Raw genomic sequence first — 27364 nt, forward strand, 5'->3', positions numbered from 1 at the left:
ATTTTCTCCCCATTTAAGTTAATAATTTTGGGTTAATGTAATAAATATCAAATAGGAAAATATCTGTGTTCTGAACTTCTCAAAGCATCAGATTCAGAACACAGATACTTTCTTACTTGATATTTATTAAATTAACCCAAAATTATTAACTTCAAGCATTTTGTAGGCTTTAAAATCATTTGGGGGAATTTTAGGAATTGTCTTCTGTGTTAAGATACTGTCTTTCTACTTTTGTATTTCAGCTCTTTGATTGGCATATACAACTTGATAAGTCTCTTCCTGCACCCCTGGGCACCATAGGGGCCTGGTTATATAGAGCAGAGGTGGCCCTGAGAGAGGAAGTAACCATTCAGCAGGTTCATGAGGAAACGGCCAACACAATACAACGGAAACGTGAGCAGCACAAGGTAAACATTCTGGCTGGAAAACCTTCCAGCGTAACAGTTCTAGTGTGTTACCGAATCAGGTTTGCTTGCCTGTTGCTCAGCAAGCCAAAGGCTGAGACACCGAGGTTGGCAGCAGAGAAAGGGTTTATTCACAAGGCAGTCCAGTGAGGAGATGGGAGAACAAATCTGAGTCCCACCTCCCTGAAGGTAAAGGGCTCTCATTATTTATGAGATAAAGCTGAGGCGTGGGGCGCCTAGGGAAAGGTAATTAGAGATAAGAAAACGGTGAGGTGATCCTGGTTCTGTGCAGATGCAGCTAAGCTACAGGCTTCTTCATGGGATGTATGTTCAGAAAATGGTGGCATTAGCGTGACCAGAGGGTGGAGTTTTGGGCCCTCTGATGTCAAAAGGCCACCACTCAACGCATGCCCAGATGGAGGGTCAGTGGACCTAGCCAGTCTTAACTGGCTGGAGCTCAAACTGGACACAGCTGACTCCAAGTTCCTAAATTCACCTTGGCCAACATCTTATTGTTTAGGCTGTGTGACCCTTGGAGCACATGCAAGTTTTTATTAAAGCAAGCCTGATCAGTGAAGACAGGTTACAGTTTATTATTTATTAATGGCTAACTGATAACTATCCTCGTTTCACTAGTATGGTCTGGAACTTGCACTGAATCAGGCCTCCCAGGCATCCGTTCATACTGGTTCAGAGATGTCGCACCTTCTTAGAAGTTCTCTGATCTGCACTTCGCTTTTCTGTACTTGTTAATGGCAATTCCAGTAGACTCATTACCTGAGGTATTTTCCAAGAGCTCTGTGATGTTTTCTTATCTGCAGTTACCTTTGTTATTTCTCTTGCTATTTGTTAGCTTTGAAAAGATAAGGCAAAAGACAGTGTGAATTTACATAATAACGTGATTGGCCATAGGCTCCAGACCTCATTCCTGCCTCCATTCTCAAAGGAAGGCAGACCAAGTCACCGAGTTGTCGTGTCCTGGTGCTAAAGGAGTGGGGTCAGGGTGGGAGTTAATAGTGGCCTTAGAGGGCTTCCCTGGTGGCGCAGTGGTTGAGAATCCGCCTGCCAATGCAGGGGACACGGGTTCGAGCCCTGGTCCAGGAAGATCCCACATGCCGCGGAGCAACTAAGCCCGTGCGCCACAACTACTGAGCCTGTGCTCTAGAGCCCGTGAGTCCCAACTACTGAGCCCGCGTGCCGCAACTACTGAAGCCCATGTGCCTAGAGCCTGTGCTCTGCAACGAGAGAAGCCACTGCAATGAGAAGCCCGCGCACTGCAACGAAGAGTAGCCCCCGCTCACCACAACTAGAGAAAGCCCATGTGCAGCAACGAAGACCCAACACAGCCAAAAATAAATAAATAAAATAAATAAATTAAAAAAAAAAAATAGTGGCCTTAGAAAGGGGTGGGATTAGGCCTGGCTGGTCTCTTAGTCATTTGCGGCTCTATTTAGCTCGTTGCATGGTTTGTTGTGCTCAGCGTTAAGTTCTAATACGCTTCCTCCGCGTTTTGTGATAGTACAGACCTAGCTCAAAATGCTGTTTTCCGTTGTCTCATTAATGCAACCCTGCATTTTGTGCAGTTGAATTTGTGTACCTCATTTATTGTGTCATGAAGGGGGTTTACTCTGTATGTGGAAAATAAACAGACAACCAGGTCTCACTTTGTCCTACACCCCTGGTTAAACATAACCCTGGTTAAAGCCAATTCTCTGCCTAGTTCCTGCCCACACTCAGGCAGTTGACTGTGGCTAGAGAAAAACACACCCCCAGTCACGATGACTAACCCAAGTGGGTCCTTAATGCTCCCTGGCACTCCAAAGGCATTTTTGGACTCTATTCCCTCTGCATTTCTGGGACAACTATTTTATACCTTGTCTCCTTAAACCTTCCACACCTCCTCCCTCATCCTTACTCTTAGCTGATGACACTGCTTCCTATTTCTCTGAGAAAATAGAAGCAATCAAAAAAGAATTTCCGCCAGCTCCTACGACCACATCAACCCACCTACGAGCATTTGTGCCCGAATACTCCGTCTCCTCTTCTGTTACTATGGGTGAACCATCTGTGCTTCGAGCTAAGGCCAGCCCCTCCACATGTGCGCTGGAGCCCATCCTCCCTGCTCTTTTCCAAAAGATAATTCCCGTAGTTCTTTGCGTCTTTATTTTTTTCTCTCTCTCTCTGCTGGATTTTTCCCACCCACATAAAATATACCATTATTATTCTCATCTTTAAAAAGCCTCTTTCTCAACCCTACCTCCCTTTTCAGCTACTGTCCTCTTTTTTTTTTTTTTCCTTCCTTTTACAGTGAAGCTCTTTGAAAGAATTGTCTTAGATCTCGTTTTGGCTTCATAGTTCTCTTCTCCCATTCTTTCTAGAACCCATTCCAATCACGTTTTTCCTTGCCCTGCTATCCATGTCAGGTTCAGGAGGGTTCTTTTTGTTCCTCACTCAATGGTCAATTCTCAGTCCTCATTTTACCTCACTTATTCGAAGCATTTTAGATAGTTATTCATCTTTGAAATACTTTCTTCATTTGGTTTCCTAATTTTCTTTTTATTCCTCTGGCTATGCCTCTCCGGTCTTTCCAGTTAGCTGACATTTGGTCCAAAATGTCCATGAGCATATTTGGTCCAGGCCAAATGGTTTTAGACAGGGCCGATATCAAGAACCTTTTGCTATAGACCAAATATCTCCATGGACATTTCAGACGGGGCCAAACATGACCAATTATCAAGGACCTTTTGGCATGAGCCAGATGTTTTATGGTCATTTTGGACAGGACCAAATGGTCCTAAAAGAGTCTTTCCTTCTCTTTCAACAAATATTTATTGAGCTCTTTCTATGTGCAAAGTGGCATTACAGGCATTTGTGATACACCCATAAGCAAAACAGACAAAATCCCTACCCTAATGTAACTTGCCTTCTCATAGGAGGAGGCAGTTAAGAAATAATAAACATAATAAATAAATAAATTTTATATTAGAAGGTAAAAGGACAGGGAGTATTAGGTGGTGTTGCAATTTTAAGTAGGGAGGTCAGTGAAACCTCGCTGAAAAGATAATCTCAAACATGCAAGCACATTCCCACCTGAAGGCCTTTGCCCTTGCCATCATTCTGGAATTTTCTTGTCCCTTGGCCTGAAACATTCTCCAGTCATATTCCCAATACATTCTTCCTCATCTCCTTTGGGCCTTTATTGAAAGGTCAGCTTTTAGTCAATCCTTTCTTGGCCACCCCTTCGAAAGTACAACTTCCCTTTCCCCTTGCCTATTCAGTTTTTCTCTTTAGCATTTATCTTCATCTCAACTGCTTATTTAATTATTTATCTTATTTATTGCTTGATTTCCTACACTGTAATGTCACCTCCATAAGGCCAAGGAATTATTGTTTGTTTTTCACTCTTGTGTCCCCAGCCTCTAAAAATGATTTTAGAAATATTCTGGCTTTCAAAATTTTAATCAGGTCAATCATGCTAATCATACTTTCTGAGAATTTGTTCATTTGTCTACATTTTCAAAATTATCGTCACAAAATTATTCAAAATGCTCTTCTATATATTTTCTTGTAATCTTTTCTGTGCCTATAGTTAAGCCTCCATTTGTCCCCAGTATTGTTTCTTTGCACCTTCTCACTTTCCTTAATTGCACTTTTGACATTGTTAATTTTCTCTGCTGTATCCTAATAATCTTTTTCCATCTACTTTCTTACCAGAGGAACGGCAGTATCACTCTTTTAACAGCATCAGTCTGGCTGCCGTGTGAGGATAAGGCTGGATTGGTGATAGAGGGTAGGAGCCAGAGAACCAATTTCAATGATCCAGGTAGAGTGGCTTGAGTGAAGGTCGTAGCTGTAGAGATGTTGAGAAGTGGTCAGATTCTGAGTATATTTTGAGGGCAGAGCAAAGAGAATTTTTAGCATTAGATATTGATTGTGAAGGAAGGGGAGTCATGAAGGACACTATGATTTTTCAACCAAACAATTGGGAAAATGGAGTTTCCATCAGTTGAGATGGAGAGACAATGAAACAGGTTTGGGAAGAAAGATGGAGGTCAGTCTGGGGCAAGGTAAGTATGAGACTTTTTCACATCCAAGTGGATGTGTGGAGTGGGCAGTAGGAGCTAAGAGGCAGGAGAGGGATAAATATTCAGAGTCATTGAGGATGACTCTGAATATATAAAGGGATGTTTAAAGCTCTGAGACTGAAATTAAAGAAGGACGTGTAGACAGAGAAAGGATCAAGAACTGAGCCCTGAGGGAATCCAGTATTAACAGATCAGAGAGTAGAAGATGAACCAGCAAAAAAAAAAAAAAAGAAAAACGATAAACCAGCATGAGAAAAAGCAATCAGCGAGGTAGGAGGGGATCCAGCTACTGTGTTTTCTTAAAAGCCAAGGGAAGTAGTGTATCAAGGGGAGAGTATTTTCAATAGAATGGCCATAGCGATCCTTTTAATATGCAGTTCAGTTCATTTTACCCCTCTTCAAAACTCCCCACTGGCTTCCATCTACTCAAAAGAAACACCAAAAAATTCTTTAAAAGGCCCATGAGGCCCACAGATCTGCAGCCCTTTCCCTCCTCTGCCCTCCCTCACCCCCAATCTGCTGTTCCAATGGCTTCCTTTGCTTTCTCTCAATCACTGGGAAAGGTATGTTGATAACTCCCACAGCCATGTGGATTTCTCAGTTTCTCCCCGTGGTTCTGTGAGCTTTGGCTTTATATATTTTGAGGCTTACTACATATGTTCAAGTTCAGAATTAATGTGTCTTCTAGTAAATTGAAAGTTTCATCACTAAGCGATTACTAACTTGTAATGACTTCTGTTCAGGAATCTATTTTGCCTGGTATTGATGCACTCATACCAGCCTTCTTTCATTAGTATTTGCCTGGCATGTTGTTTTCCATTCTATTAATTTCAACCTATCCTTGTTCTTAATGTTTAGGAGTATCTCTTTTAAAAAGCAGATGGTTCTATTATACTTGTCTGATCTGACAATCTCTGCCTATTGATGAGTAAATATATATTCCATTCAGATTTATTTATAATTATTAATATACTTGAATTTGTTTCTACCTTTTGACTCTGTTTCTATTTGCCCTGCTTTTTCTTTTTTCTTTTTTCTACATTCTTCCTATTTATAAGTTGATTGAGGGGTTTTTGTTTGTTTATTCACTTGCTCATTTTTCTTATTCCATGTTTTCCCTCGAACTGGTTTGAAGTTATAAACTCTAGTTGTGTAGTGTGATCGTCCTTGAAATTATACCATATAGATACTTAACGAAATAGAAAGTTAATCAATGTCTTAACCTCCTCTTAATCAATATGAGGAATTAAGAACACTTTAACCAGGTCATACTCTTCTAACCTGCAAACTGTTGTTGTCAAGTATTAAATTGCTTACATTTTTCTAACACCATGAATGTGTTGTTTCTGCTGATTCTCACTCATGGTAGCTTGTCTCCTGTGTTTGGCGACCTTTGCTTTCCTCCTTTTTTATTTGCTGTCTACCAGGCCCACATCAGCCCTCTTTGAGGGTTCTGGCTAAATGTAGGGGGTCTCAGTTTCAGTGTTTCTCACCTTATTCAAGTCCCAAGACTCCATCTCCTGCCACGGTGGTTTAGATGTTTGCCCGGGACAGCCAGCTTTTTCCATCTGTTTTTGCTCACAGGACCATGATCCAGTTTTGGGTCATGTTTTACCGAGAGCGGGAGCCCTAAAAGGTTTCACTTACTTCCTGTGAGCCCACCAGTGAATTAAAGGCATATGCTGTGCTCAGCATCCAGCTATTTTGTAGTGAGACGGCCTTTCAGAGGACCCAGTGACATCACGCCAGTTGTAGTTCTTTTGTCATATGTGTGAAAATGTTTTTGTTGGTTTTGATTTCTGGTCCAGATTTTTTTGATTAACTAGATACGGAAAACTACAATAGGGAAAGCTTCTTGGGAGGCACCTGGACATTTGGATATCCCAGTATAGTCACAGACCCCCACCCATACGTTAACATACGGTCACACATAACAAATCAGAGCTGGGAGTGTTGGTGGCTCTCAGTTTGCCCTGCAGTCATTTGGGGGAGTTTCGGTCAAGATAAAAGCCACAGATGGCTTCCCTGGTGGCACAGTGGTTGAGAGTCCGCCTGCCAATGCAGGGGACACGGGTTCAAGCCCTGGCCTGGGAAGATCCCACATGCCGCAGAGCAACTGGGCCCGTGAGCCACAATTACTGAGCCTGCGCGTCTGGAGCCTGTGCTCCGCAACAAGAGAGGCCGCGACAGTGAGAGGCCCGCGCACCGCGATGAAGAGTGGCCCCCGCTTGCTGCAACTAGAGAAAGCCCTCGCAGAGAAACGAAGACCCAACACAGCCAAAAATAAATAAATAAATAAATAAACCCAAAGTTTAAAACACTTGGAGACAAATAAAATCGCTTTAAAAAAAAAAAAAAGCCACAGAAATGTGTCTGGATGTTAAGGAGGAGGCAGAGAGTGACTAAAATACTCACAGGCAATAGCTGCTCTAGGACAGTCCTCTGGCCTCTGTAATCAGCTCTGAGATGCCTGTAGTGCCCTCCCTCTGGGAGCAGGGGACTTGTGAATATTTGTGCGGTTACCTACACACTCAAAGCAGGTCAAAAGGTGGTAATAGCAAATATATATCAGGATAGAAATAGTTTGGTCCTGGATTTTTTTCTACAGTGTAAAAACTAATGTCCCTGCATTAAAAGAAAATTGATTTCACTCATGTGAACAAACACATATGACTTTAACATCTTAATTTACGTATGAAAGCCTTCATGTGTACCCTTCCATCAAGTGTATCTCTTACGATTTAGGCTGGTTTTTGCTTATGTTTTCTCCAACTAATCTACTAAATCTTAGTGTGAGAGAAACTGTTAGCTTTAATGTATCATTCTGGTGGGCTAATATATCTTATTTTTCAGTGAGTGACAAACTTGTTGGCTATTTACTCTGCTACTGAGAAACAACCTAAGCTCTAGAAAATATGGCATGAATCTACTTTCACCTTTCTCTTTCTTTGCTTCTATGTGAGAAATTGTGAGAATTGCTAGGAATTGTGAAGTACATGTAAGTCTTTATATAAATATGTCTTTTGACAGTGAAAAACCCAGAAAACAAATCTAAATAAATTATTAAAATTTGTGGAATTCTATACAACCTAGAAAGGATCTTTATAAAACATCACATTTACTCTTCCCACTGTGATATCTATGGGACATTCCCTGTGCTTGATTGAACTCTTCTAACCGCAAGGGTATTTTCATAATATGCTGTAATGTAATTGACTTACTTTAAGATGGCAAGCAAACATCACTTTATGGTACCCTGCATGCACTCGAAATAGAATAACCGTAGAGAATTTAATATTTTTATTTTGACCATTAAAGGGTTAAACTAGTTGTGCTTAGTTTTAAGCTTTGAAAAATCAATAGATTCAAAATCAAGGAAAGAGAAAAACACTAACACTCATTGTTTATAGCACTGACTACATTTCCCTTTGGACCATGTGCCTTTAAAATGTCTGAATGCATTGCTGTGCAAGTGTCATGTGTGTTTAAAAGATGCCATAATTATTAGCTACGGCTCTAGCACGGGGCCTTATGGACAAGCACCGAGGCTCCTGTACAAGGTAAAAGCCTGTGACCGGCGCCAAGCCGCGTGTGGCTATGGAAGCACGATCAAATTGTTGAATACACTGCCTCATCCGTGCAAGCTGAAGATTATGCTTCTCAGCCTCCTGTGAACATGTTTCCTCATTTTTTTTTTTTAAATTGTATCTTAGGATCTGCTTCAAAACGCAGATGCCCACAAAAGAGCATTCCATGAAATCTACCGGACCAGGTCTGTTAACGGGATCCCAGTACCACCTGATCAACTAGAGGACATGGCTGAGAGGTAAGAGAACGTCCGGTTTTAAATGAAGTGTCTTTAAAAGGCTCGGTGGATGCTTTTTTTTTTCCCATTTCTTTTCTTTCAATGAATTGACTTTTTTTTTTTTTTTTTACAGAGATGCTTACGTTTCGTACATAGAAATTGGGTTCCCATAACGTATGTTAAGAATGCCAATATTCTAGTATATTATTAGTTGAAAAGAGTAAACCTGCATGTACCCACAGCCTGGAAATCACAGAAATGGTTTCTTCAGAGGCTGTATTTTTATTCAGTACTGTGAGGAACATTATGTAATATTGCAAAAACAGCTTATAAAAGAAACAGATGAGAGCTATCTTGGCAGGGGAAAGAACTAAATCAAAGACTTCAATCAATTGTGATTTGCCTTTAAACCCAGAGCTAGAAACAGAACCAGATCTCCTGAGTGATTGATCAGCCAGAGTTTAGAAGACCTTGTGCCTGCATTTTATTTAATACTGACATGTAACAGGTTAAGTAAGCCCCGTTCTGTTACTATTAGTTACATTCTGTAAATTCTCTGTGTTTTGTTTCTAGGTTTCATTTTGTTTCCTCCACATCAGAGCTACACTTAATGAAAATGGAATTTCTAGAATTAAAGTACCGTCTGCTCTCACTGCTGGTTCTTGCAGAGTCAAAGCTGAAGTCTTGGATCATCAAGTATGGGAGGAGAGATTCAGTGGAACTGCTTCTGCAGAACTACATGGTAAGTCTCCCTGGCGCTGACAGAGAGGTCAGAGGACGCCTGGCTTTAGTATCTAATATCTTCTAGTTTATTGGACACTGTAACTTTTATCTTGAATTTAAACATTAAGGTACCAGTGTGTTAAATGGGTTTGATGTAAGTTTGTGAGCTTTTCACAACAATCTGAAATATATACCTATATTCTTTGGAGATATGAAAGGTTTTGCTGCAGTAATCATTGAACCATTGTGATTGGCTTTATTGCTTTAAAAAAGCAAGTTTTTGCATTGCATACAACTGACTGTGAACTCACTACTGAACCGGAATTAAAATACTTAAAGATTATCTTCATGTTTCTAAAATCCAATCATGAGTAGTTTAGAACAATCCTCAATTGTTCATGTGGGGACTTTTTTTTTTTTTTTTTAGATTAGGTCAAGCATGCCTTTTTTTTACAGTCATTCTGTGAGCTTCACTGCTTCCTGTGTGCACCCAGGAAAAGTAAAATTTTGTATGCGAATCTCTGTACCAACTTAATGTTTGAAGAGTTTCTCATATTTTGGGCTATCAGCATAGATAATCCTATATTTACATAGAGTAGTAGCCCTGCATTAAGGAGGAAAGTAGGTCATTCTGTAACTAGCAGTTTCCATTTACATATAATCAGAGAATTATAATTATTAAAGGCAGTTTATTTCTCTTAGTTAAACATGCCCCCCCCAATTTAGTAGCAATACAAATTTGCTCACAAAATTAATGTTAATAGGGTATCTCAGTCCTGTAACTGTTCCATTTATATTGAATCACAAGTTCTAAATGATAAATTGATGAATTTAAAATATAAGCCCATTTCTAACCTGACTACTCTCAGTGGCTCTGTAACCGGCATGACTGAATATTTATTGAAACCATATCTTTACTGAAGCATCCTAGAACCATAATATATTTTGCTACATTTTAATTTTATATTCTAAGTGCTAAATAAACAACATGAATTTGAAAAAAAAAAAGGTTTAACAGGTTAACAATAAAATCTTTCTTTAGATTTACTACAATTTTCTAGGAAACATTTGTCCAAAAATGTGAAATCTGTGACGCTATGTTCCCTTATTCATTTTGAATGATTTTGGAAAGTAATGAGAAATCTGATTTTTTTTTTTAAGTTTAAGCAATTGCATTAGTCCCACAAATATTAAATACAGATATGCATTTATATTTTCGGGTTTAATCATGTCAAGTGATACACTCTGAGCTCAGAGGTAATTATTCAGGATGCGTCTTTGTTCTCGCTATTTAAAGAGAGCCAATTAGGTTGAAATACCTAATGGGACTGTTCCACCAGGTTAATGTTCCAACACAAAGATGTTAATAATTCTCTTTGAACGTCTCAACTAAAGCATGTGTAAGTAAAGAATTATTACTAATGAATAAAAAAAATCAGTACTTTCTGCCTACTTCATAGACATTCACTGAGCTGCTAATTTTAAACTGCTAGGTAACGTAACTCTCAAAATTATTTGTAAAATTGCTAATAACTCTACAAATATATCGGGTTTTAATAAATATTTCCTAATATTTTATCACCTGATAAAAAATACGTATTTATCGCCTAAGCTTCTATTTCAAAAAGGGGTTTCAGGTGTTTATAGTTTAATAGCTTTAATAACTGTAGGATATTGACATTTTCTATGTGCAAGTGTTTTACGTGTGTCATCTTCCATCTCAGTGATGACCTATGGGCTGGGCATTTTCACGTTGTTTCACTGAGGAAATCGAGCCTTTGAACGCTCAAGTCACGTGCTCCAGGGGGGCAGAGTTAGTAAGAAGTGGAGTCTGGATTTGAGTCCACATCTTTCCGAATCAGAAACCTTTGTGCTTAAGTACTGAACTTTACTCTCTAACAAAATTGGCTGGGAAAAAAAGGTTTTGGGTTTTTTTTTTTGGTTTTTTTTTTTAAATTAATTAATTAATTTTTAAATTTTTGGCTGTGTTGGGTCTTCGTTTCTGTGCGAGGGCTTTCTCTAGTTGCGGCAAGCGGGGACCACTCTTCATCGCGGTGCGCGGGCCTCTCACTGTCGTGGCCTCTCTTGTTGCGGAGCACGGGCTCCAGACACCCAGGCTCAGTAGTTGTGGCTCACGGGCCTAGTTGTTCTGCGGCATGTGGGATCTTCCCAGACCAGGGCTCGAACCCGTGTCCCCTGCATTGGCAGGCAGATTCTCAACCACTGCGCCACCAGGGAAGCCCAAGGTTTTTCTTTTTTTTTTTTTTTTAAACCGAAAAGACCAAATAATTGAAATGATCTCTTGCAGCTCAGTGAACTTAAAGAATGTAGTTCATATAAGTATCAGTTCCATTTAATGCTGGTCCATGATTGACAGTATTTTACACTTCCATACTGCAACCTGCGAGTTACCATTAAGTCTGTTACAGGCAGCGTGTTATTGGGGCAGGGTGGGGCGAGGTGGGGGAGATTATTGAAGCCTGCACACCAGTCACGTAGAAATGTGTTGAATCATGGCTCAACTACTCGCTACCCATGTGACCTTATAAATAACTTAATCTTTCCCAAATTTTTAATAACCGCAACAACAACAATAATAATAGAATATTAGGGATTTTTTAAGGAAAAAGGACTGACTCATTATTGTTTTCCTTCTATCTCATACCCCACAGAGCTTCCCTCATTCTTTTGAAGTTTTTGGGAAAATCATTCTCTTTAGAACAGACTATTTCAAGGTGCATGAAGACTTTCAAATAAAATCATAAAATCAGTTTCTTAAATATAATCCTTTACTTGGTTTCTAAAAGAAATGATTGTAATGAGCCATATGCTGCTACATCAATAAGCAAAGTAATATTTGGGATGTAAGGGTTCCAGAATTATCTTTTCCTTTGTCCGAGTTCTCAATTCAATTTTAATCATCTGCAAAAAAAAGATACTTTTTATAAGAGTTAAGGAACTAGAGAACTACATAGGGTCTACGTAAGGTACGTAGCCCCTAAGTGCTCAAGGAATTCTTGGAAAATACTTCACAAATGCTTGTTGATTAAATTAGGCCACATGATCCTGGTGAGAGATTACATACTGTAATGTAAATCAGAAGATGATTGGTTTGAATTGTTCATGACATAACCATGTTAGTTAACACGCTCCAATTTTACAATGGAAGAAATGAGACAACGTTTCATTCTTTCACATAAAAGAAGAGCTCTTGGAAGCGTAGACTGTGTGAATGCCACAAGTAATGTGAACATATGGTCTGTTATTGATTATTAATGATTTTATTTAAATAGGCAGTTCTAATGAAACTACTTCTCAAAGTTGATTTTTAAAATCTTAAATTGTCTGGTTTAGCTCCCTTTGAGTGAAATTGATGAGCTTTTTATTTATTATATCTATATTTATCTTTTGAGAGTAGAAAATTAGTCCCTTCCACAAATACTTTGCATTTTGTAGCATAAAGAGATATCTTATTTTTCTTGAAGTGCCACCAACTTTAAAAGTCCCTTGACCAACATGTCTTATTTCTTGAACTTGATATCCAAATGTAAGCCACATTTTGAAAGAAATAAACTAATCCTGTCACTGTTATTTTAAACATAACATTTGTGCTTAATTTTGCATTCTTCTGAGAGACTTTATCTAGATAGCTCACAGCAAAAAGGAGACTGAGCAGTCCTCCTGCTAAAGTGATTCTAATAGACAAAATAATTTTGTTACTAAATGGAGTTACTCAGGACTCAAAAAAAAGGGCAAAAATAAATGAAACAAAAATTAAAATAACAAGTAAATTTTCTTTCTTCAAAAATTAATTACCTAGTTGTCCTCATAAGAAAGCTCAAAAACACTTTAATGAATCTCTACAACATTTATAATCTAAAAGCATTCTCCCCACCTCCTACCCTAGACCAAAAATGAAACTGGAAATAACTTTTCTCTATTTCAATTATAATGAATTTGTAAACCACTCTAGCAAAAGCATGTGTAAGTCTTACTGTCCAGTATAGGCACTATTTCCCATTTATTTGACACTTCAGAATTTTTTTTTTCCATTAGCTTCTTGGAATTTGTGTCCAAACTGAATGGAGACTATTTTTTTAAACTTTGCCAAATATATTTATCTCTTAAGTTTCTTACAGTGTCCTGAACATTAGGTGTAATCTTCCATTTTTGATCAAACCAGGACCTCCCTATTTGTTAAATTATTCAAAATTTAAATTCCAGTAAATTACTCTTTCCCCACTTGGGGAGCAGGCAGAGGTTAAGGGAGTAGGACATAAGGTTAAATAATGAACTAACCAATTCTCATGCAAAAATAATAAAGCCTATTAAAGCTATTGAATAAGGTATTCATCAGGGAACCCCATCCCAGGTAATCCACAGCTTTCTCTATTCATTATATATTTGAAGAACAGTTACTATATAAGTAAATGCAAACATAAAATGATATGAAATGTATTATATGTATTTTTAATATAATCTTGAAATACTATAAACTTCTCTCAATAAAATCTAGGGATGTCTATGAAATTGCTATATGAATAGTTTTGCCTCTGCACACAAACATTTTGCATCTCCGTATTAAGCATTCATCAACATCCTATTCAGGACTTCAGCTGGTTTTTGAAGGCTAATTTTGTATTTTATAGTAGTGACACAAAGTATTTTACTGAGTTTACATCATAGGAACTAATTATGCTATGAAAAGAAATGAAGAAGCCTTTGGTAGTATGTTGTTATCTATAATTACATTAATTTTCTACTTTACAGAAGTAGGAATAATCTTTGAAATAGGAATTATTTCATATTTCCTGGAGTTAACAATAATAAAACTCACCTAAGGATTTTTTGTGTATTCTCAATTTTATAGTATCCATTTGCTTATAGTAACTCTAATACATATGTAAGTTGCATACAGACATAGATATAGACACGTCTTATCTTTAATTTTTATACCAGGTAATAGAAATATGAGAGCATATGGATAACGTGGATGGAATGTGTGATTATTTAACGTTTTTCTACTTGTAAATATTTTTGTATTTACTTTTTATTTTAAGAAAGTGTGCATTGCATTGTGCCAGTTATTTATAATCTGAAGTTCCTCAGAGCCATCATTCACCAGAATTATTGTTCAAAGAGCAACAGAATCCCACAGCTAAAACACAGTTGGACACTTTACAACATTGTTCCAAATTTAGTGCTTTTTAAATGTTCGCCCCAGGTTCTCTGGAGAAACTTCTGTCTCTTCTAAAAACAAACCCTTGGGTGGAGGAGAAATATAATATTTTCCCAAAGTAGGAGTGAATTAGAATTAAAAGTGTAGAATCAACTTATATTCTCAGAAATAATCAGGTTATTTATGGCAGTTGAATTAATTTGATATTTTTCAGAAGAATGAGGTTGGTAGATTTGGGTAACATATCCACATACCTATACTGAAGAAAATTGACTTTGGCATGTCTACATAAGCCAGTATTGGTTATCGTTTAACCATTCCCTGTTTTTCTAGTCTTTTATAGAAAATAGCAAGTTCTTTGAACAATATGAAGTGACATACCAGATCTTGAAACAGACAGCCGAGATGTACGTCAAAGCTGATGGTTCAGGTAAAACACAAGACAGAATTTGTTGCAGTATTGAATACAGTAGAATTTAGAACCTACAGGTTTCAGTATGATCAAATCATTTTTTTCTCTGCAGAATCTCTGTGTGGCCATGCCATTGGCCTGGAAAGCACATACTGGATTCAGTCCCCTTGACTCTGTGAAATGCCTATCCTGTATAATCATTTGCCTGTGTGTGTGTGTGTATGTATGTCTGTGTGTGTAATCTTCTAAGAGAGAGGAAAATAAGCATTCGTTTTCTAAATTGTTATGTTCAAACCTATTTTAAATTCCAACGGTTAAGGGCAAAAACTGGACTGACTTGAATATTATGAAAACTCAAGTTAGTGTAAAGACACAACTGTAAAATAATTTGCTGAAAATGAACTATAGCATTTGTGATTATACTATATCTGTGTCTGAGTGCATATAAAATGCAAACAAATATACATCATTTATTGCGTCCCATTTATCAGGAATTTTAAATATATCATTGTCTTTAATCTTTATAAATACCTATGAATAAGGTATAACATGTCCCCAACATTAGCTGAATGTAATTCTAACATTATATCTGTTGAATATAAAATCCTGGGAAGAATTAGGAATGCACACCAGTGTATAGACCGTAGAAAAAAGATGTGGTAGATTTAAAATATAAAATAAGGATTATAATTTGTTCTATCCGTTTCAGTGGAAGAGGCTGAGAATGTGATGAAATTCATGAATGAAACCACTGTCCAGTGGAGGAACCTCTCAGTGGAAGTCAGGAGCGTGCGGAGCATGCTGGAAGAAGTCATTGCCAACTGGGACCGATACAACAATACCGTGGCTAGTCTTCAGGCTTGGCTAGAGGATGCTGAGAAAATGCTAAATCAGTCAGAACATGCCAGAAAGGTAAGACTGCTTCTTATAAAAGGAAACAAGCACAGGTGAATTTAGAGATAGGAGATTTTCACAGCAAAATTGTCTAGGGAGTGTTATATATCTGCAAACGTGTTACAAAAATCTTGACTTTGCCTGACAAGCTGCATTTTCAGGTTATTAAATTATTTTAGACCAAGAAATACGCTGCTTTATAAAAGTTATGTTAAAACAGTGTTTGACTTTTGCGTTCAGAAGAGCAGTAACCCATGGAGCAGTGGCCAGAGCCAACAGGCAGCAGAGGGCGCTATACACACAGTCAGGTCTGCGCTTGAAGGGGCAGGTCCAGTGCACAGCCTCTGAGGATTTCCTAATTTAAGAGAAGATGAAAACAACTTTGGCTAAAGTAGTACTAAATCTGTGTGATGGCATACACTGGTTCAACAGATGGGTCACTACATTTTTGTCTCTTTGGCTATTCTTTTTTGGATTTTTATCAACCCTCAGTCAACGGTCTTATTCTGGGTAGGAGTGATTTTTTTTCCTCCGGTTACAGGAGTGTGTGTTTTTTTGCAAGAGTTAACTGTTTTACTTTAATATCATTTACATTAAAAGAGCACATGAAATGGACTGATTTCTGTATATATACTTCTTAATGGGAGCTTGGTATTTTTCTCATGGAAAAACTATTTATATGTATATAAAAGATTAAAATGCCAGATTCCCATTAAGAAGTATAGTACTTATATTAGAATTACTGCTTGTCATGCAAGATTGGTTCTTCTGTTATTGTGTTGTACAAGTAGATGTATAATTTTTATGTTTTCCCGTTCTATATTTCATATAGATTAAGTATTTTTGTGTAGCTGAGCAACTGTAACCCGCACAGATTTGGGCTTTTCTGATTAGACTGGCAGTGCCCTAGTAGATGTCATGTGTTAATTTCATCCAAGGGAATATAACGACCGGAAACAGAATTGCTCTCATCGATTTATCTAGGCAGTCCTCCGCACATGGCTTAGGAAATCGATTTTGAATTATCTTTGACGTCCTTGGTTTTTACCGTGGTGTATATGTATATCTATGCACATGCACATATGCATTTAATTCGAAATCAAGTGGAAGCGGTTCCATAGCCAAGTGTGTAACCTTAAATAAGGAAGGATGTCATTGTATTAAGTGTTCGTGGCCCAGATAATTTAATTTTTTCCTTCAAGGGTTTATCTCTGTGATTGTTAATTATCTTCACGTACAGTATTCAGATTTTAAAATCGAAAGTTGGGAATTCCCTGGCGGTCCAGTGGTTAGGGCTCTGTGCTAAGGCATGAGAGGGCACGTGTTCGATCCCTGGTTAGGGAACTAAGATCCCGCAAGCCGCGTGGTGCAGCCAAAAAATAAAATAAAATAGAATAAAATCAAAAGTAACAGGTCAAACGATTTTTAAGACAGCTATATATTTCCCTAAAATATTATGCCTTTTATATGACTTTGGCACTGGTATTTACTAGCCGAAAGACTATAGGCACAAGTGCCTTACACTCACAGAAATTCAGCTTTTTCCTCTCTAAAATAGGAATAACAAAATGGTCATCATGTTTTGTTTTGTCTTTAGCAAAAGATATTGCATATATTCTTATAAAAAGACATTCAGCGTTTCTAGTTCATATTTTTGACCTTCTTTATTAAAAATTTCCATTTTGAAAGAGATTTAGGATTCACCTTAAAATTTGCACAAATTTTAGAGCAAAGATATTTCTCTTAGTCTGGTTACTTTCATATCATTTATTAACTTTTGGTTTATGGTTTACAGTAGTGTGCATTGTTTTCTTGTTTAGGATTTTTTTCGAAATTTGCCTCATTGGATACAGCAGCACACTGCCATGAACGATGCTGGCAATTTTCTGATTGAAACATGTGATGAGATGGTTTCCCGTGATCTCAAACAGCAGTTACTGTTGCTAAATGGACGATGGAGAGAGTTGTTTATGGAAGTCAAGCAAGTATGTTTTTCAAATCTATTTATGCCTAGAGCATGGGTGCGTCATAAATGTTGTGATAAACAGTCTGTTTAGAGACGCTTTTATTGTTATAGCTTATTAAGGCAGAGTAAAGATGTGTTTAGACCTGTTATGTTTATATTTGGTCCTTTATTCTTTCCCATTTGTAATGGAGGAACATAACAGAAATGTAAAGCTTGATTAAGGATTATGTTGACATATGGAGCCTACTTACATGGAATGATTCATGCATCAAATCATAATTCGTTGCTTCTCTGCTAGTTCCTTTCTTCTCTTCACAGTAATTGGACTAACTTCAAGTGTATCTAAAATAAGAATCAGGAATTAGAGTCTTTCCTACCACCTAACCATTCCAGAGAGTATGTAGAAGTGAAAGTTACAAGCTTCCAGAGTCTTGGCTTAATGGTTTTCGATGTCGCCCCCCTCCCTTTTCTTAACAGTATGCTCGAGCTGATGAGTTGGACAGAATGAAGAAAGAATACACAGATTGTGTTACTACCCTGTCTGACTTTGCAACTGAAGCCCTTAGGAAACTTTCAGAGCCCGTAGAAGTCTCTTTTATTAATGTCAAATTATTTATTCAAGACTTAGAGGTGAGCTGATTTTCTAGAACACAAAGTGAAAAACCAATTCTATTGTGAATAGAAAGATCAGTGAAGTTACTTAGGCCATTGCAAAAGCTGTTTCTGTGTCTCCTTGACATCATTTTGACATGCGTACATATCCTGATTTGCACCTCTCATAAAAAAATCTATTTGAATTTTTTAAAGAGGTTTATTGACCATAGAGTAACTTCAAAATAGTTTTTTAATTGAGATTTTTTATTTTCTACAATCAAATTATACAGTACTAGGAAAAAACAGACGTCTGGAGTTAACACCTCTACATAAATGCCTCCAATGATAAAGGATTTGCTAAATGAATTGTGCTATTTACATATTTTGAATACCCTGCAGCTCTCAAAAATGAAGTAATGGAAGAATACTAATGACATAGAAAGGCTTTTCCAATATACTATTAAGTAAGAAAAGCAAAAATAGTATCATCATTTTTTTGTAAAAATAAAAAATGGGTGTAAACACACACAGGAAAAATACTAATTTTGTTCAGTAATTTTAGCAGAGCCTTGTGGTGCTAAGGATGTTGGCTCTGGTGTGAGAAGACTGTATTAAATTTTCTTTAACTTATTATCTCTAATTTATAAATTTCTACAATGACAATGTATTACTTTTTTTAAAGAAAAAGTTGTTTAATTTTTAAAGTCAGAGGAATTGCCCCAAATTGTTAACATGCATTTACCTGATATAATGTTTACATGCTACATTAACATATGTATTTTGAAAGTGTAAAGATTACCTCCGCTTATCTTTAGGTTAGCTTAAGGATTATGGTGACTTTTAAAGGAAACATTTATTCGTATGATATTACTAGTATATCATATATTAGTAATGAAGGAAAGTAGTCATTGGAATCTCCAAAAGATGACGACAGGTCTAGAGTTTTATTCGGTGCATACTGATTTGTGTCCAGTTGTCGAATCTTGAAATTAAGAGGAAATGTATCATGTGGTAATGTAGCCGTTTCAATGATTCATGTAGGATGTTGAGCAGAGAGTGCCTGTGATGGATGCTCAGTATAAGATGATTACAAAGACAGCACACCTCATTAGCAAAGAGATCTCCCAAGAAGAAGCTAACGAAATGTTTGCAACCATGTCTGGGCTCAAAGAGCAGCTAACCAAGGTGGGAAAATATTTTAAAGCATGTCTGTGCGGGACCAACACTGCCTCCAGCTCACCTTACTCGTTCTCTGTCACCGTGGGCAAATCATTTACTTGTTAGCAGATCAGGTTTTTATTTCTTATTGGGATTCTTCATCTAGTAACTTTGTCGTGAGTTTTAAAAATGAAACTATGGAGCTGATACCAAGCATTACCTTTATTAATTTAGAAGTACTAGTAGCTGTATTTTAATAGAAAGATAGACCTCCTCTGGGAGGACAGAGGGACCAGTTGAAAGTGATAAAACAAAGCGGGAAGCAAGGGGAGAAGAATAGGAGGAAGAAGGGGGAGGAAGACATCATATATTTAAATGAGAAAGAATTCCCAAATACCTTTTATTGAGATGTATTTGACATACGTCCACTCTAAGATTATGCTATTTTTCGCTTACACAGCCACAATGCAGTGAAAATTCTCCGTCTTCATCTCACAGAGCTACCTTGGGTTTAAGATATATACATTTATGCCACTTCTGTGCAGGAAGCTCAGTGAATATCAGGCACTAGCCATAAGCCTTTTCTGTTCTACTGAGGGATTTTCCTTAAGAGTTTGGAAGTTTCACTGGGATTTTTTATCTATCTAAAGTTGAATTTTATGAAGATGATACTGCTGGCAAAGTCCACTTAGATTGTGTAATTAATATCTGGTAAAAGAGTGATTATATAAGTGAATAGAAAAATTTCATAATGAAGAATTGGACAACAAAGGAAAAAATAGCAGAAAACCCTGTTAATTAGGAGAGGAAAAGTAGAAAGAGAATAGCCAATATGAAACCAGCTGTGGAGAATTAATGAAAGAGAGGAATAAGTGAGATAGATGAAAATAAGAATCATGGCCAGAAAGATAAGAAAATTTTGTCAAACTGGTATATAGTAGAATGCTAATTTTAAATTCTTTCAAACAGTCAAGTTAAGATTCTTTATAAAGATTGGGTAAAATTTGGAGTCAACAACTTGTAACCTTCAAGCAGCCTTTAGAGCCCTGTCTTGGGCTGGCACATCTTAGCCTAGGTCAGGTTTAGTGATTTAGGGAAACTTCTGAGAAAGCAAAGTACTCTTTTAGACACACGTAAGTCATCATGCTTTCTTAATTGCTGCATTAGATGTAGCATCTTGATAAGTTTCCTGTCGTATCCAGGGAAGACTTCTAAAGCACACTGATTTTTATACATGTCAGCAGATTCTCCTTATTTTGTTCAGTAATTTTAGCTGAGCCTTGTGGCAATAGGACAGTAGCGTATTTTAGATGATTTTCTCCTTCAGGCAGTGCATCCAAGAGCATGAGGGTAATTATAATGTAAGGAAAAAAACAAATGATCTACTAATGAGTACTTAATTTCCTTTCTTGGTTTCCAAAAGTAATGCTTTGGGAGAAACTCTAAATAAAATGAGGGGAACGGGAAGTTCTTGCAGGATTGTATGAGGTCCTGGATTCCGACATAAATGTGACAAGGCAGACACTTTATGGAGATCTTCATCTCCAGGAGCTCATCATGAAGATAAAGACAATGCTGGTGTATAAACTAACAGCATTTTTTTAAAAGACAAGTAACAGATGAGGGCTGGGCCAGTTCAGACTAGAGAGACATGTTCTTGCGTGAGAACCTTTGTGAATAAGTTTGTGTATGACATGAGTGCTTGTCATGAGTGGGATGTTGATAGGGGAAGAGTCGCAAAGTGTGGAGCTAGGAGGAGGTTAGGAAAGCACAGGGCCTCTCTGGGAAGAATGAGTCAACACGTTTGTAAGTTTGTCTACGGTTAAGGGCTCAAGTAGTAGAGTTCTTGAAAATAAAGTTGGAAGGTACAAGTTGGTCTAGATAATGTAATTCATGACTGTCTTAGGTCAGCTTCTGAGGCCAAAGGGAAGACGGGTTTCAGAGTTTATAAAGTGGAATTTGATGCCATCTGGCTCCCTAACGTCATTTAGATGAGCAAGTGCTATCCAGATGGACGATTTAGATGAATTTTCATGAGAAAACTCCATAGCATTTACTTGTCTCAGTGGTATAGCAGTAGTGGTTTTTTTTAACATCAAAATTTAATAATACACAGGAAATATTAAAGAAAGTCACTGGAGCTCTGTAAGCCCAAAATGACCCCATCCTGAAGAAAACATTCCTGAGAGCTATGGTCCTTAATGGCCTTTAATGGAATTTTTGTCTTTGCATTTTTAAAGGTCAAAGACTGTTACTCTCCACTCCTTTATGAGTCTCAGCAGCTGCTGTTACCGTTGGAAGAATTAGAAAAGCAGATGACGGTCTTTTATGACTCACTTGGGAAAATCGATGAAATTATGACAATTCTCGAGCACGAGGCACAATCAAGTGCTCTTTTTAAACAGAAACGTCAGGTAAGGAAAAGTCCCCTTCAGGAGATGGAGTTAATTTAATGCATGTGTGATAAGACTGGGGTGCATATAATGATAGAAATTCAGTGACAGGACAAGAAACCTTTTTCTAGACTAGTACTGGCAACTCAAAACAAAAACAAATGTCTAAAGATGAAAACCCTATCCACCATAGATAAAATAAAAATTTTATGTCTCTCTCGATACTTATATATAGGTATATTTATATAGATAAAAATTTTACAGATAAATTTTAAATTGTATATATTTAGCTATATAAAAAAATAAATAATTGCATTCCATTTCTAGCCAGTATCTATCATTTGTGTCTTATGAGATCCTTTCTTGCCTCTAGGACTAGGGCTGTTTACATGACCATAAAATTCTGGAAATATATTTGGAGTGCTAATCATTTTTCTTTGTCTTATTTTTAGTAAGCAGATCTGTATGCAGAACAGCCTCCTACTGAGTGTGGCAGTTAATTCACTTATTTAGTTGGTTTATTATAAATCAACTTATGTATCAGAGGAGGGTGAAACTGATGGGTAAAAAGGTTTGCCACTGTTATCGAAATAGATTCATGGAAGGAAGGCAGTGTCACTTAGCAGAAAGAGCAGAGAGTATCTGAAGTGAGTCAGACAGGTATTCAGATCTGATATAGCAAATTACCAAGCCTTGATTAGTTTTATTTCCTCACCTTAAAATGGAGGTGGTGGTACCTAAGTCGAGAACTTCTCTTGGAGATTACATTAGATATTCTATAATGTGACTAACCCATTAGAGCACTGGTAGCAGCTAATATTTATTATTATTATTATAAATATAATATTATTTATTTTAATAATATTATTAATTAATACTATTATATTAATAATATAATAATTATTATAGTATATATTGTTAATTATATATTAATATACAATATATATTATAATAATAATATTATTAATTAATAATAATATAACTGGTAGCAACTAATATTTATTATTATTATTATTAATGGTAAGCCAAAATGATTATACCACCAAGCCCTATTTTAATGGGTTCTCATCATATTGGATAAAAATTGTTTTTCATTTTGAAGTCACAGTGCCATTTCTTACGTTCCCAAATTGCTGTAAGTTGCCGTCAAAGAATCCTTCCATGATTAAAATTGTATTTAATATATTGATAATAATAAATATTAATACTACTTCATAAGAGTTTTCTAACATATGTTACTTTTATCTGCTAAATCTTCAAAAGGAAAAAGTATGTCCTTACTCTGTTTTCCCAAAACAAAACAGAAACCTTGCTCTTAATATTTGCATCTAAGTTACCCAAACTGGTATCCAAATAACCAGTTTGAAATATTTTCTCAAAGCAATTAAGGATGTTGAAGTGCAAATGGTGTGGATTCAAGTCAAAAAATGACTGCTTGCCTCGGGCTGAGCTGAATAGCTTCCATGCTGTCTAGCACAGAAATCGCCAGGATCCCAGGTTACAATCAGAGATGGAAGGGCCTGTGAGTCACCATTGCTTCTCATCTGCAAATGTGTGACAATTGCCAAGTCTTCCCAGGCCCTTTGGTCTGCTGCCTTTTTTGTTAGGATCTGGGGTCCACCATTTTATTAATGAGGTTGATAGCTTTCGAACCTTAGGAATTCAAATGTGTATTTTAGGATACAGAATGGTATATAATCTGCTGCATCTGACTTTTAGTAAAGTATTTATAATGTGCATTGGTATTAAATTTATTGAGTCAGATTAGAACCTCTTATGTAGATTGATTTCATTATTGTCCTTTCAATAAATTATGGGCCTATTAGTTGGTTGGAGGAATGCAGGTACTAGGCAGATAACAATTTTGATTCTCTGTCATCCTCTGGATGTTATTAAGATGGGCATGAAATGTAAAAAAATTCAGAAAACTCAATGTGACATTTAAATGCCTCATGTAAAAAGCACTGACTTCAGTGATTGCTTAAAATTGTGCTGTTCTGAAAAGCAATACTTCTCTGTACTTTCAATTTTACTTATTGCTGATTAAAAGCCTAAAAGCTATATAATGCTGTTCTTATTGTTTTGTAATGGTTACTCTCTTTCTTTCTTGCCCTTTTAAATACTATTGTTGTGGGTTTCCTTTCCTTGTAGGAACTGTTAGCTTGTCAAGAAAGCTGTAAGAAAGCCATGACTCAAATTGAGAAAGGCAGTCATAGTGTTCAAAAGTTTGTGACTTTGAGCAACATGCTAAAGCATTTTGATCAGACGAAGCTACAGAGAAAGATTGCAGATGGGCATGTTGCTTTTCAGGTAAGTTCTCTGCCTGCTTTAGAGATGTGAAGGAGGGAAAATTCCAAGAAGGAGGACATGTAATCATTGCGTTTCATGTCTTCACTCTTGGTAAATGCTTCATCTACTGGTGTTTGGAAACCAATAATTTTACTTCTTTTTTCTCAATATGAATTAATATTTAAGAGGGTTGATTATTCTCATCATAATGAAATGTATTCTTTCCAACTGTTTTTTGAAAGAAACAATACTCTTTAACAAAATGACATTTTCAATAATGAGAGATCAGTATCCATTATGGTTATTTTTTAAATCAAGAATATGGTAAAGAAAACTGGAGATTGGAAGAAACATGTGGAAACCAACAGCCGCTTGATGAAGAAGTTTGAGGAGTCTCGAGCAGAGTTGGAGAAGGTGCTGAGGCTCGCTCAGGAGGGCATGGAGGAAAAGGGGAATCCAGAAGACCTCCTGAGGAGACACACCGTGAGTGCATCCCGTGTGGGCCCTTGACCTGGAGGCGTGGGCAGACCATCTTGGAGGAAAAATAAAAAGAGCATAAAGATCAAATACAGAGAAGGAGAGAGACAGAGAGAGACAGAGAGAGAGAGAGTGGGAAGATGAGGAGGAGGAAGAGGAGGAGGGGGGGAAAGAGGAGGGGGGAGGGGAGGGGGGAGAAATGAGTTAGGAAGGCAGAAACTTTTTACGTATGAGACCCACAGAAATGGCAGCAAAAAGAACCTCAAGAGCACTTGATGAGCTGCCTTATAATTGGCCATTCTCAAGCCCCTGGAGTAGTAGAGAATCACGGGATAAATAATTCAGGCTCTCCAAACTACTAATTCGTTGTTTAGCTGAAAAACTCTTTCATAACTAACGTATTCTTTTTACGAGATAACTTTAGGTGGATGGCTATGTCTTTGTGCTCATTTCGTAAATCTACCATATCACAGTATAGATACCATGTCACTTGAAATTCGGTAGCTGATCTACAACTTGACCCAGTATTGTGAAGCCATCTCCCTGTTAATCATACTCATTTAAATCATATCAGTATTGCAAATATGAGTAATCTATTAAATGGTGTATGGAGATGATGGGCCCTCTGAGAACATATATTTTGAGTTACGTTTCCTGAAATTTCAGTGGATATTTGTATAAAACACACTCTCAAATGATGAATGCAATGTATTTGTGATGTGGCTGACTGGATTTAGGGTTAAGGTCTGTGACCATCCAACATCTCGTTCAAGTTTATACACCTCTACCGTGCGGTACTTTCTTTTGAATCACTGTTGTTTCAAAATATCTCTGCATACATAACCCTGAGACTTTGTGAGACTTAGTCATGTGACTTTGTGAGACTTAGTCATGTGTATTTGTGCGTGTTGTATTTGTCTGCTTGGCCTACCATAAAAAATACACAGGCTGGGTGGCTTAAGCAACAGGGATTTATTTTCTCAGTTCTGGAAACTAGAAGTCTATGATTAGGGTATTAGCCTGGCTGGGTTCTGGTGAGCACTCTTCCTTATGTGCAGATGGTCACCTTCTCGCTGTGTCCTCACACGGCAGAGAGTAAGATCTTTAATGCCTCTCCTTATATGGGCACTAATTCCTTCACGAGGGACCCACCTTCATGACCTCATCTAAACCTAATCACCTCCCCAAGGCCCCACCTTCAAATATCATTACCTTGCAGGTTAGGGCTTCAACATGTGAATTTGGTGGGATGGGATGGTGGCAGCGGGCAACACAATTCAGTCCACAGCATGTGTGCTCATGTGTGTGCTTGGTGTGAATGCAGAAATGGCTCATAATGAACCAGCAAGGTCTGGAACACATTGCCATTAGGGAGTGAGGAGGGATTGTGAGGCTTAGTTCTGGCTTCTACTCAGCTCTTCTTTTACCAGAGAGGAACGAAATCTCTATCACTGTGGGATCAAGGTTTTAGGATCTCTCATTGGCTTTCTAGAATATTCTAACAAATGTGAAAACTGCAAAGATTTTTTTTCTAAAACATAAAAAGCCCTAGTTGAATCAGATATGGTGATTTCTGACTCATAACTGTAGGTAATTATAGTTAGTTCCTGAAAGAAAAATGGTAGTTGCCCAGAAGGTTTGAAGAGGGCAGCAGCTGACTAAGAGGCTTGTTTAGCAGTGTGACTCCTTCACTGTCTAGTGTCTGACACTGCCTTTATCTGCCCAACACTCTTGACCACTTTCCCCCTCTCCACGCCAGGAGTTTTTCAGTCAGCTGGATCAGAGGGTACTCAATGCTTTCCTGAAAGCTTGTGACGAACTCACCGACATTCTCCCTGAGCAGGAACAGCAGGGCCTGCAGGAAGCCGTTAGAAAGCTCCACAAACAGTGGAAGGTGAGTCAGGACAACACGGGAGTGCCATGTGTCTTGGATGATGGGAGAGAGCGTGCGGGTGTGAAGGTTCAATTGTTAGAGAAATTTAGAAATCAAGGAAAGTTGTCATAGTTACTTTTCCCATTGAAAAAGCTGAACTTGAATAAAACAGGATAAAATATGATAGAATTTTGTTTTTCCTATTTTTAAGTAGCATCAGTTTTATCCTAGTACTTACGAGTACTCTTTTTCTTTTCCTGATTACTTTTGGGGGCAGGAACATCAAGGTGTTTAACTTTCTCAGCAACATTTCGTAAACTCTTCCCATCCTAGTTACGTTAGGTATGCTACTGAAATTACAAGAAATATTTCTCATTTCAGTAGCATACCTAACATAATATCTACATTATATATGTATATAAGTATATGTAATTATGTATTATATATATCCATATATATTTGAAGTTTTCAAGGATTTTGCCATCTGGTGTAGCTTGTTATGATTTGAAACATATAAATAAAAACATTGGTTAAGGATTCAATGATGAACAAAGCATATTCCTTTTCCCCCAAAGAGCTTAGATTCCAGTAAGGGAGATGATTAGTTGCAAAATAATAAAAGTATAATATATAATAAATCCCCAAAGATATATTGTGTAGGCAATATATTGATGAAAGCTTTGAAAGAGAGAAGTGGGCCCACTTGGAGAGCAGAAAACAATGAAGCAGGTAATTAGTTTTGAGCTAGGACCTTAAAGAAGCAGCAGATCTGGGGGCGATGGGGACAAAGAAAGAAAGCCGGAGGGTGTGCCAGCGGGGACGCAGGGATCCACGGGGTTCAGCCTGACTGGAGTGTCGTGCGCGGGGCCTGTCGCTTGGAAGCCGACTTGAGACTCTGCATGTCAGGGGAAGCAGCTGCAGGAGAACAGAGACCCTTTGAAGGTGTCGTCCTTGAGGCAGACTGGAGGAAGCTGCTCTAGCGGCAGGTTCACAGTGCTGCTCTGGGAATATTGAGTGGTGAATTTCATACGTACTAGAGGAAGGAGTCACGGGGTCCAGAAGATAGGCAGCTGGAACACTGTCTATCAGGTCGTGTTATTGACACTTTCTGG

General features: G+C 37.6%; 1 protein-coding gene across 9 annotated transcripts in view; it reads left to right on the forward strand.

The window, feature by feature from the left end:
- SYNE1 (spectrin repeat containing nuclear envelope protein 1) overlaps window positions 1-27364 on the forward strand; it is a 442116-nt gene that overhangs the window by 122019 nt on the left and 292733 nt on the right. For all 9 annotated transcript variants that reach the window (XM_082474323.1, XM_082474327.1, XM_082474328.1 and 6 more), the window contains 12 exons: window positions 243-407; window positions 8203-8315; window positions 8868-9036; window positions 14530-14626; window positions 15318-15520; window positions 17323-17487; window positions 17946-18098; window positions 19104-19247; window positions 21461-21634; window positions 23765-23923; window positions 24221-24385; window positions 26139-26273. In XM_082474323.1, coding sequence (XP_082330449.1) covers window positions 243-407; window positions 8203-8315; window positions 8868-9036; window positions 14530-14626; window positions 15318-15520; window positions 17323-17487; window positions 17946-18098; window positions 19104-19247; window positions 21461-21634; window positions 23765-23923; window positions 24221-24385; window positions 26139-26273 — 1842 coding nt within the window. The remainder of the gene's footprint in view (window positions 1-242; window positions 408-8202; window positions 8316-8867; window positions 9037-14529; window positions 14627-15317; window positions 15521-17322; window positions 17488-17945; window positions 18099-19103; window positions 19248-21460; window positions 21635-23764; window positions 23924-24220; window positions 24386-26138; window positions 26274-27364) is intronic.

Source organism: Balaenoptera physalus, assembly GCF_965194825.1.
Source record: "Balaenoptera physalus genome assembly, chromosome: 9".
Taxonomy (NCBI): domain Eukaryota; kingdom Metazoa; phylum Chordata; class Mammalia; order Artiodactyla; family Balaenopteridae; genus Balaenoptera; species Balaenoptera physalus.